We start from the raw sequence: 11,749 nt of genomic DNA on the forward strand, positions 1-11,749 counted from the left end.
GGGAGGATATTAGCGAAGGAAATGAGGATGTCGAGTCCATATGGGTCGAAATTCATGGAGGGAAAAATGGTAACAAAATTCTCATTGGGGTCTGTTACAAACCCCCAAATATAACAGAAACCATGGAAAGTCTACTTCTAAAGCAGATAGATGAAGCTGCAACCCATAATGAGGTCCTGGTTATGGGGGACTTTAACTACCCGGATATTAACTGGGAAACAGAAACCTGTGAAACCCATAAAGGCAACAGGTTTCTGCTAATAACCAAGAAAAATTATCTTTCACAATTGGTGCAGAATCCAACCAGAGAGCAGCACTTTTAGACCTAATACTATCTAATAGACCTGACAGAATAACAAATCTGCAGGTGGTCGGGCATCTAGGAAATAGCGACCACAATATTGTACAGTTTCACCTGTCTTTCACTAGGGGGACTTGTCAGGGAGTCACAAAAACACTGAACTTTAGGAAGGCAAAGTTTGACCAGCTTAGAGATGCCCTTAATCTGGTAGACTGGGACAATATCCTCAGAAATAAGAATACAGATAATAATTGGGAAATGTTTAAGAACATCCTAAATAGGCAGTGTAAGCGGTTTATACCTTGTGGGAATAAAAGGACTAGAAATAGGAAAAACCCAATGTGGCTAAACAAAGAAGTAAGACAGGCAATTAACAGTAAAAAGAAAGCATTTGCACTACTAAAGCAGGATGGCACCATTGAAGCTCTAAAAAACTATAGGGAGAAAAATACTTTATCTAAAAAACTAATTAAAGCTGCCAAAAAGGAAACAGAGAAGCACATTGCTAAGGAGAGTAAAACTAATCCCAAACTGTTCTTCAACTATATCAATAGTAAAAGAATAAAAACTGAAAATGTAGGCCCCTTAAAAAATAGTGAGGAAAGAATGGTTGTAGATGACGAGGAAAAAGCTAACATATTAAACACCTTCTTCTCCACGGTATTCACGGTGGAAAATGAAATGCTAGGTGAAATCCCAAGAAACAATGAAAACCCTATATTAAGGGTCACCAATCTAACCCAAGAAGAGGTGCGAAACCGGCTAAATAAGATTAAAATAGATAAATCTCCGGGTCCGGATGGCATACACCCACGAGTACTAAGAGAACTAAGTAATGTAATAGATAAACCATTATTTCTTATTTTTAGGGACTCTATAGCGACAGGGTCTGTTCCGCAGGATTGGCGCATAGCAAATGTGGTGCCAATATTCAAAAAGGGCTCTAAAAGTGAACCTGGAAATTATAGGCCAGTAAGTCTAACCTCTATTGTTGGTAAAATATTTGAAGGGTTTCTGAGGGATGTTATTCTGGATTACCTCAATGAGAATAACTGTAACTCCATATCAGCATGGGTTTATGAGAAATCGCTCCTGTCAAACCAATCTAATCAGTTTTTATGAAGAGGTAAGCTATAGGCTGGACCACGGTGAATCATTGGACGTGGTATATCTCGATTTTTCCAAAGCGTTTGATACCGTGCCGCACAAGAGGTTGGTACACAAAATGAGAATGCTTGGTCTGGGGGAAAATGTGTGTAAATGGGTTAGTAACTGGCTTAGTGATAGAAAGCAGAGGGTGGTTATAAATGGTATAGTCTCTAACTGGGTCGCTGTGACCAGTGGGGTACCGCAGGGGTCAGTATTGGGACCTGTTCTCTTCAACATATTCATTAATGATCTGGTAGAAGGTTTACACAGTAAAATATCGATATTTGCAGATGATACAAAACTATGTAAAGCAGTTAATACAAGAGAAGATAGTATTCTGCTACAGATGGATCTGGATAAGTTGGAAACTTGGGCTGAAAGGTGGCAGATGAGGTTTAACAATGATAAATGTAAGGTTATACACATGGGAAGAAGGAATCAATATCACCATTACACACTGAATGGGAAACCACTGGGTAAATCTGACAGGGAGAAGGACTTGGGGATCCTAGTTAATGATAAACTTACCTGGAGCAGCCAGTGCCAGGCAGCAGCTGCCAAGGCAAACAGGATCATGGGGTGCATTAAAAGAGGTCTGGATACACATGATGAGAGCATTATACTGCCTCTGTACAAATCCCTAGTTAGACCGCACATGGAGTACTGTGTCCAGTTTTGGGCACCGGTGCTCAGGAAGGATATAATGGAACTAGAGAGAGTACAAAGGAGGGCAACAAAATTAATAAAGGGGATGGGAGAACTACAATACCCAGATAGATTAGCAAAATTAGGATTATTTAGTCTAGAAAAAAGACGACTGAGGGGCGATCTAATAACCATGTATAAGTATATAAGGGGACAATACAAATATCTCGCTGAGGATCTGTTTATACCAAGGAAGGTGACGGGCACAAGGGGGCATTCTTTGCGTCTGGAGGAGAGAAGGTTTTTCCACCAACATAGAAGAGGATTCTTTACTGTTAGGGCAGTGAGAATCTGGAATTGCTTGCCTGAGGAGGTGGTGATGGCGAACTCAGTCGAGGGGTTCAAGAGAGGCCTGGATGTCTTCCTGGAGCAGAACAATATTGTATCATACAATTATTAGGTTCTGTAGAAGGACGTAGATCTGGGGATTTATTATGATGGAATATAGGCTGAACTGGATGGACAAATGTCTTTTTTCGGCCTTACTAATTATGTTACTATGTTACTATGTTACTAATCTCCACACTATATGATGGCCCCTTAGATAGCCTCCATATAGTATAATGTACTAGATAGTCCTCAATATAGTAGAATGTCCTCGCCATAGGCCTCCATATAGTATAATGCACTCCCCATAGGCAGACTATATTGTATAATGCATTCCCCATGTGCAGACTATAATACACCTCCATAAAAAAATAAATACATCCAGTACTCATCTCTTCCTCCTCGTTCCTCGGCTGCTCCTAGCCACACATCTCCAGACCGCAGGCGCTGAGTAGTGACGTAATCGCAACCCCTGTCAGTGTCTGCGTCAGGGACATCAGACACTGAGGGGTGAGGGGAAGAATGATGGGAGAGGGAGCGTAATGCTCCAATTCCCATCAATGCACTCAGCTGTATCGGCATCTAGCCGCCAGGTGTCAGAGCAGGGAGATAGATCTGCCGCAGAATGTAACTATATCGGTGCCCTGTGCACTCCAATACAGTTACAGTAGCGTAGCTCTGGGTGGGCCCCCTCAGAGTGCAGGGCCCAGGGCAATCACCCCCTCTGCAGCTAGGCTACTGCTTTTGGGTTTTCATTGGCTGTAAGCCATAATCAACATTAACAGAAGCAAACACTTGAAATAGACCACCGTTTGTAATGACTATATAATATGAATGAGAATAGAACTGAAACAAATGAACTTGATATTTTAATTGTGAGAAGCACCTGTAGTTGGGTGCTATAGAAGTGAATGGAGTCCAGTTGTGACACCTACACAACCAAGTCCAAAAAAATTAAAGACGCAGTTGGATGTTTGACAACTTTGTCGTGGTCAGACTTTCATAACAAACTATAGCAGTGGCACAAAGTAAACATCTGTGATGCAAGGGCAGTTGTGAACAAAGTCACCATGTAGCCCTAACCTAATGCATAACCCATCAGGCCTTATGAGAATTTCTTGTGGCAGGTCTAAGGATCCCCAGTGAAGTGTCTCTTGAAGGTCAGAGTAGTCCCCAAGCACAATTTTTTCACGTATTTGTAAACCATGACCCATTTTTATATTTACTATACAAATAAGGAAAAGAAACTCAGCCAAGAATGAATGAAGGTAGTCAAGGTGAGACCGAAAAGTATCAAGAAGTCCACATTTATTGGACACGCAGGGTGCAGAGGGTCATTCAAGATTATAAGCTTGCGATACTCATTCTAAACCCACCATCCTGCTTATTATAAATATGTACAGAGCTTATTAAAAAGACTATATAGAATTGGGACAAAAAAAAAAAAGAAAAAAAAAAAGGGGAGGGTGGAACTTCAACAAACAAACAAACAAAAAAAAAAACCCTAACATACTCTGACTGGCATAATGACGTTCGGGCCAGTGCAATTTTCAACTGCTGTTGCATCCTCTAGTAGAAAACCATTGGCTCCTTGCCCTGCCCTTTACAGCCAAAGGGCAGCAGCTGCAGAGCACACTGGGCTTCACATCGCAATGACATTACTACACTGTGCTGTATGGTATTAAAACTGTGTGGTGGTAAGACAAGGTCAAGTGTGTGGTGGTACCATTTAGTAGTGGACTTCTAATTGTGACATGACAATGCAATATCATGTATTTAACTTTGTTTCGGGGGCCAAGAGACCATCAATGCCACTGTGGCCCAAACATCTGAGCAGTGGTATATGTAGGTGCGCTAGTCCATAGACCTCTAGTTACACCACTGTCCTGACAATCACATAGATAAGGGGTTATCCTCCTCAAGAGCAGCGGGTTTCTAAACTCTAGAGTAATAAAAACCAGCAGACCATGCTTTGCTTCATAGGCCGCCCATCTTTATTATTACAGAAGTACAAATAAGAACCATGACATTATAAGGCAGGAAACCAAACAATTAAGAATGTTTCAGTGTTAACAAATGTAATAAAAAGTCATTTAAAAAAAGTTGTCATTAAAAACAAAATATGGGATTGGTGACTAATACTATGGGAAGGGCAGCCTGTGGGGTGAGGGGGTGGGGGTCTGGGCTCCGCCACCCAGCGTCTTCCCGGTGAGGAGGGGAATGCAATTAGGGATCAGGCTTAGGCGCTGGAGTCAGTCTTGGACTCGCCATCATGGTTCTTCCTCACCGGCTCCTGAGCCAGGCCGCAGGGGAAAAGGCCATTGGTCATGCGGAAGCTTCCTGAGCTGTGGAAGGAGAGAAGAGGAAAAAAAAAAAATGGGTTAGGGGAAATTTTGTGAATTAACCACTTGATACATTTCAATATGGAAAGAGTCCAACAAAATGGACAATAGAAAATAGAATCAGTTTACTTATGAATTTACGTGTTAATCTACAGACTAGAAGTGGTTGCAGTCATGTGCTCCAGACCAACATTCCTGCCATAATCAACATAATACAGTTGGCACCAAGTAAATCTCACAGTACAAATTGGCCACAAGGAACCTGTTTGCACACAAGATTACCGACAGGCAATTACTAAACATTACTCCACAAATGACATGTCAGAGGCAGTGTCACCCAGTTAGCATATGAAGATAACTCAAGAAACGTGAGTGGACTATCACACAACAGGAAGTCCACAGTTGTCATAGATGTCATCAGCCAACACGTGTTGAGATTACTAATACCTAGGAACAAGTTGTTACAAGATACTCACTTCTCGGGTGATTCCGAAACAGTGGTCATGACTGGATGAGCTGGTTTACCGAAGAAGAAGCTGGCCCACCAGTGACCAGGATCGGACTTCGGAAGACCTGTGGGACAAGCAGTACTTATTAAGACTTATCAAAAGCACAAGAAACTTTAGATGCAGAAGCAACGAACTGTCAGCATTTGATAATGAAGTAAATGATCATGAAGGACCTTGGCAATGTAGACAGCAATCATGGCCTCTGTACAAGTTTTGAGGGGAGGGGGAGAGTTTGCCTCTCAGTATATTTAAGGATGAGAGAAATGAGGACCACCATAAATAAATATGGAGCAGGTCCATTCTTCCTACTCAAGGAAAAACCATTCAAACAAAATATACAAATATAAAAGGAGTGCATTTTGAGGAGGTCCATAGTGGTTCAGAAACAGTTATCCATGGAAACTTGCCAGAAAATATAATTTTTTGCAGTCTTCAAGCCTGAAGGTTCAGGTCTTGCAGAAGTAAATAAGTTAGATAACTGCACCTAGACAAAGTAGTAAATGATAATACCTAAAGCCTTCAATCAGGTAAATTGGTTACACAGACTTCTTTAAGCCTCTTGAGCCAAGGTTATCAGCAGGTAATTGAGCAGGTCAAGGGAATTACCTGGGTGGTGAGGGATGACCTCTCCAGAGTAGTCCACACTACCGCATGAGCTGCTACTAGAGGTGGATCCCAGGCGTCCTGTAAGAAGAATCCAAAAATCAGCTTCACAATAATATTTACCAACGACCTAGACCTCATAAGGCAACAAATAGTCCTGTTGAGATTATACCCAGCGCTGGTTAATAAGTGACAGGGAGTCAGTGAGCCAAGGTGTACAGGCCATATATAGAGGGGCTACAGATTCAAAGGTAAATCTGTCAGACATGTCAAATCCAGGCTGAAACCGGACTTCCCTTTCATTAAAGTCAATGGGTCAGATTCATTAACCTGGTCGTTGTGCACACTGTTCTTAAAAGGGGTTGTCCAGACTTGAGGTTAAAGTCTGCAGTCACAGAGTGCTGAACCCTTTGATGAATCGGGAGTCTACCTCCATAGTGTGACGGCAGACTTTAACCTCAAGCCTGTGCGCCTTGTCAGAAACTTTACTTTAATCGGCCTGGAGCAGGTTACGCCACTGAAATAGCACAACTTTCAAAGAATATCTAGCAGAACAGGTTTGAAGAACAAAAATTAGCAAAGTTTTTGCAGAACTTGAAATAGCACAAATGTTTTACACCTTTTCAAAGGGTTTCTGGCTTATCGACGTCAATGTTGCCACTGCCTTTTAATCATAATCTGATGATTAGAAGTCGGGCTAGCGATCCATCTATCATGCAACAATGAATATCTGACTCCAGTCTCATACATCGATGCGCCTGGGTAAGTGCAGTTAGAAAGAGCAGAGGACAGTGGTTGCCAGCGACCGCATAGTTTTGGGTGTGTGGAGCATCGGCCACCTGCAGTCAGCCGCCTTGTGTGGTCACACCCTTTAACTGCACTTTCTAAACATATGACCCAAGTCTGGCATCAGACTCTACACCACATTACTAATAAGATGCTAACACCTCCAATCACAGCTTTGGATGTAACTGGAGCATAGAACTCCTCAACAGCTGCAGGATTTGAGATCTTGAACGCCCATTGTAGAGACTCCAGTTAGAAAGCCTCATGTAAGAATACTTACTGCGATAATAATCATGGGTTGCGACCAGTGAACCGCTGGATGGAATGGCAGCCATGTTTCAAACCTTGCTTGACTTAAGATGATGTAAACCCTGGAAGACAACGAGAAGAGGTATTGAGATTAAAGGGATAGAAAAACCACTGCTCAGGCTTACAACCATGAGTTGGGGAAAAAAATACTAATAGTTGTGGTATACAAAACTCTACATCCCATTTGTGCAAGTGCCATGGCTTTTAGTAGAAGCCCTAGGTGGGCATCATGGCTCAGGGATGAGGACCCTTCCTACAGCTTCAACTACCCAATACAGCTCCTACAAGGTCATAGATCTTGCTGCTCACCAGTATCATAGCTCACGTGGAGGGTCTATTTTTACCAATCCCAAGTTCACCCACCTGACACTAAAGAAGACAAACCCAAGAAAGTCCTGTCTGTTCACCAAATGTTTCTCCAAAGCCCAAGGGCTCAGTTTTCTCATAGAGGAATCAGTGCTGAATGAGAACACATGTGCGTTAATAGGGTGAGGACAGGGTTAACTCTTTGGTGCCAAAACAAGCAGTAGAACTACAAAAAAAAAAAAATCTGAGTAGGTTGTTGAGTTCATAGTCAAGGGAGAGGTGGGGGTTGTGGAGGATAAAGAATGCAGACGTGTAAGGCTGTGGAGGACACATTACATAACATATGCCAGAATGGAAGGGACTGGCAATCTGTACAGGAGGATCCACTCCTCCCCCGATGCTATCTACAGATGTAGGGGCCTGTGTAGTCAGGAATCCAGGCCCTCTGCTCAAGCTAATTAGTATGGGCTGACACCAGAGAGAAAAAGCATGCATTGACTACTACAGAAAGTACAACATGTAATCAGGTCCTTAAAGGGACACTGTCACCTGAATTTGGAGGGAACAATCTTCAGCCATGGAGGCGGGGTTTTTGATTCACCCTTTCCTTACCCGCTGGCTGCAATATTGGATTGAAGTTCATTCTCTGTCTTCCGTAGTACATGCCTGCACAAGGAAATCTTGCCTTGCGCAGGCATGTACTATGGAGGACAGAGAATGAACTTCAATACAATATTGCAGCCAGCATGCAGCCAGCGGGTAAGGAAAGGGTGAATCAAAAACCCCAAAACCCCGCCTCCATGGCTGAAGATTGTTCCCTCCAAATTCAGGTGACAGTGTCCCTTTAATCACAGCCCCCCCCCCCCCCAAAAAAAAAAAAGTGTAAGAAAATATATTGCAGCTTTCTTTGAGAAAACAGCGCCACCTTTGGTCATGAGTTGTAAATTATATTGCAGTTCAGCTCCGTTCATTTCAGTAGTGCAGACAAGACAACCCATGGTCAGGAGCCGCGCTGTTTACGACAGTAAAGCAGCAATGTTTTTTCTCACCAATGGAAACCCCCTTTAATGTAAGCGTGCCTGTAGGATTCATTTACATATTGCAGTAACGTCATGGTCTTCCCATGATTTTTCAGAAACCTCAAAGAAATTTGACGTTCTCACGACATGTGACTAAGCTCTTAAAAGTGTTGTCAGAATTAAAAAAAACTGCACCACCCTTATCTACAGGTTATGAGTGGTATTACAGATTGGCATTATTCACCTACAACTAAGGCTACTTTCACACTTGCGTCGTGCACTGCACGTCGCTATGTGACGTTGCGGCGCACCGACGCAAGCAGTGAAAGCGCTGCACAATCGGGGCAGCGGATGCATTTTTCCAGCGCATCCGCTGCCCCATTGTGAGGTGCGGGGAGGCGGGTGCGGAGTTCCGGCCGCGCATGCGTGGTCGGAAATGGCCGACACAGCGCAGCAAAAAACGTTACATGTTTTATGGCTTGATAAAGGCGCTGCGCCACCAAAACATTGTTATTCTGTACCAATAAAGTTACCAAAAGAAGGACTTCTGCCCTGGTTCCTCGGTTTCACCACATTTTCTCACCATGATGGATCCTCTTAAGCGTGGGCTTTATGGCATTTTGGGTAAAGGCTTGTTTGCCCTCGCCCAAGGCAGATTGCAATATGAGTTCTCATCAGATGTCACCCACCATACACTATTGTCTTGTGGTTAGAAGAGACTGAATCTTACACCTGATTACAATGAGTGGACATATGGGCAGCAGGATGAGCGGTCACCTGGCTGCACACAATGCTCCATCACAATGGCCAGTTACATAACAGGCCACCTATTACTCCTCATATACATAATGGGATTATATGATAAGACGTCCACTGCAGCCACAGGCGATTGTATGGTGTTTACCGACTATACGCTGGAGCGGCATCATCACGACCTGGACTGCAGAGCTTGCAATCTACTCGCAAGTTCCATATTTAAGATGACAATTCTCAAAAATCAGATGGAGACAAAACCTTAGCCGACACTAGGTGAAGTTTTAATATTAGAGGATAGGACCGTCCCAATTTGGATATACCTTGTCGTGGTGGGATGGTTTTTATGCTTTTATGATCAAAAACAGTGTTTACCAAGTACTTTATGTTATGTATCTGCACTATTGTTTTTTTTTTTTTTTTTTACTTCCAGCAGGGGATGTGCTCATTGTTTCTATCTTAGGTTTTGTCTGTTAAATGGCCAGTGTCAACAGGCTCTTATACCAAATTACTCCAGCTCATCTCTTTGGGAAAGATCAGACGTAAAAGCAAAGTCCATTTTGTCAGACATAGTAGCTACAGGTTTGCATAGGACTGCAGATTAACCTATTTGCAAATTCACATATCTGTTACATCAATGCACTAATGCATTTTACATAAATTGCAAAAAAAAAAAAAGAGGAGACGTTTCTGGCAGGAAAGGGTTAGGGGATGATTAAGTCTCTCTACTGTTAAGAAACTGGTCTGAACTGGCTAAACCACATCCTCCTCTCCCCCCCACCCCTGTGCCTTCCTCCTCCCCCATAAAAACAGCTCTCTGCTATGGGGATGGGAAAAACAAACTGCAGACAGAACAAAGGCTCAGCTGCTGAAACTCATCCCCACAAGTCAACAGAGCTGCATGGACTCCATTTGTCTCAAGAGCTGACATTCTAAGGCAGGAAGAAAGGCCATTAATGAATAATTACGGATACCGTATCCTACCCCCTATAAAAAGGGGGCTAGGCAAGGTAAAAGTCACCGTGGGCGATAATACGACTGATAATTGTATCTATACCTGCCATGTCAGTGGCCAATGGACCATTTATCCTCCATGATTTTTTTGGGGAGCTGATAAAGTAACCATTGGCTTATTTTTCTACAATTTTCCCCATGAAAAGAAATCCAATCATCAACGATTATAAAGTCCTCAATATCATCACTACAACCCCCATCATCGCCACCACCCCTATAATCGGTGACCGTACCCATTGGTGATGTTCTCCTTCCTCAGTAGTTGGTGAGGAAGGAGAACATTGTCCATTTCCTGACAACATGACAGGAACAATACTGTTACAATGTAGCAGCCAGATTAACCCCCGAGACCCTGCCTGCCTCCTCATTACTTGCTGCTGTCACAATGTATCCAAAATCTTTCGTACAGAAGCTCGTTATCAATTCAACCGGAAAAAATAAAAGTCAAAACCCCAAGAGCTTACGCTCGAATTTGTGTCTGACGGCTCCTTCTTGACTATCAATAAGTTTATAATTATTGCTTTATATGGCACCAGCATATTCTATAGCGGTGTACAATAGCAGAGTTAAAGGGGTCAGACGGTATAGTACAGACCCTGAAAGGCTATACAACAGGAAACATATGTTGGTACCATGTTGGCCAGAAAATGGAAGAGTGATGAATATTACAAATGTATATGTAGGAAATATTAACATACATAGAAGACAAAAAAGAACAAAGACCCGGTAGACACGCCGCCATGTTACCCCATCCATAACTACCTGTATTCCGACTGGATGTGTCCTCAGGAGCCTGGCTCTAGGGGTTAGACGCTAGGCGACGGGGCCCATTTGAGAAGGAGAAGCTGGGACTTGTCTCCACGACCAGAGATTTGATCACTGAAGTTATGCTGCCAAAGCAGACGTGGAGTCGGGTTATATAGGGCGGTGGGAGGGAGCAGAGGCCCAGGGGGTGGAGAGGGGCATGGGCAATGGGGCTTGTGACTGGCAGAAGGGGCTGATCATGTGCAATACTGCTGCTGAGCACATGTAGCTAGTCATTATTGCATTTGTGGTGGCTTTTTGGCACGTATTTAGTACTTTGCTCTTTTTTAAAATCTATTTTTGTGTTTGTCTGTTTTGTTTATATATTAAATATTTATATATTATTATATATAATAATTATTATTTATTATTATAGCGGCATTTATTCCATGGTGCTTTACATGTGAGGAGGGGTATACATAATAAAAACAAGTACAATAATCTTAAACAATATAAGTCTCAAGTGGTACAGAAGGAGAGAGGACCCTGCCCGCGTCAGATCACAATCTACAAGTATACGCATATATATTATTTTGGGCAGAGTTTAAGGCTATGTGCACACGCTGCGGATTTTGCTGCGGATCCGCAGCAGATTTGACGCTGCGGATCCGCAGCAGTTTTCCCTAAGTTTACAGTACCATGTAAACCTATGGGAAAAAACCCCGCTGTGCACATGCTGCGGAAAAATCCGCGCGGAAAACGTTGCGGATTATTTCCGCAGCATGTCCATTCTTTGTGCGGATTCCGCAGCGGTTTTACAACTGCACCAATAGGAAACTGCAGTTGAAAATCCGCAGTGGAATCCGCAGAAGAAACCGCAGT

The 11,749-nt window shown here is 42.9% G+C and overlaps 1 protein-coding gene across 1 annotated transcript; it reads right to left on the bottom strand.

Moving 5' to 3' along the window:
* Positions 1-4,453: 4,453 nt before the first annotated feature.
* Positions 4,454-11,056, bottom strand: PPDPF (pancreatic progenitor cell differentiation and proliferation factor). Its single transcript, XM_069751115.1, has 5 exons — positions 10,886-11,056; positions 7,003-7,093; positions 5,940-6,017; positions 5,301-5,397; positions 4,454-4,827 (listed from the first exon to the last, which is right to left on the bottom strand). Exons 2-5 carry the CDS (start codon positions 7,055-7,057, stop codon positions 4,722-4,724), a joined length of 336 nt encoding a protein of 111 aa, XP_069607216.1. The 5' UTR covers positions 7,058-7,093; positions 10,886-11,056; the 3' UTR covers positions 4,454-4,721.
* Positions 11,057-11,749: the final 693 nt, after the last annotated feature.

Source organism: Ranitomeya imitator, chromosome 2 (assembly GCF_032444005.1).
Source record: "Ranitomeya imitator isolate aRanImi1 chromosome 2, aRanImi1.pri, whole genome shotgun sequence".
Classification (NCBI taxonomy): Eukaryota; Metazoa; Chordata; class Amphibia; order Anura; family Dendrobatidae; genus Ranitomeya; species Ranitomeya imitator.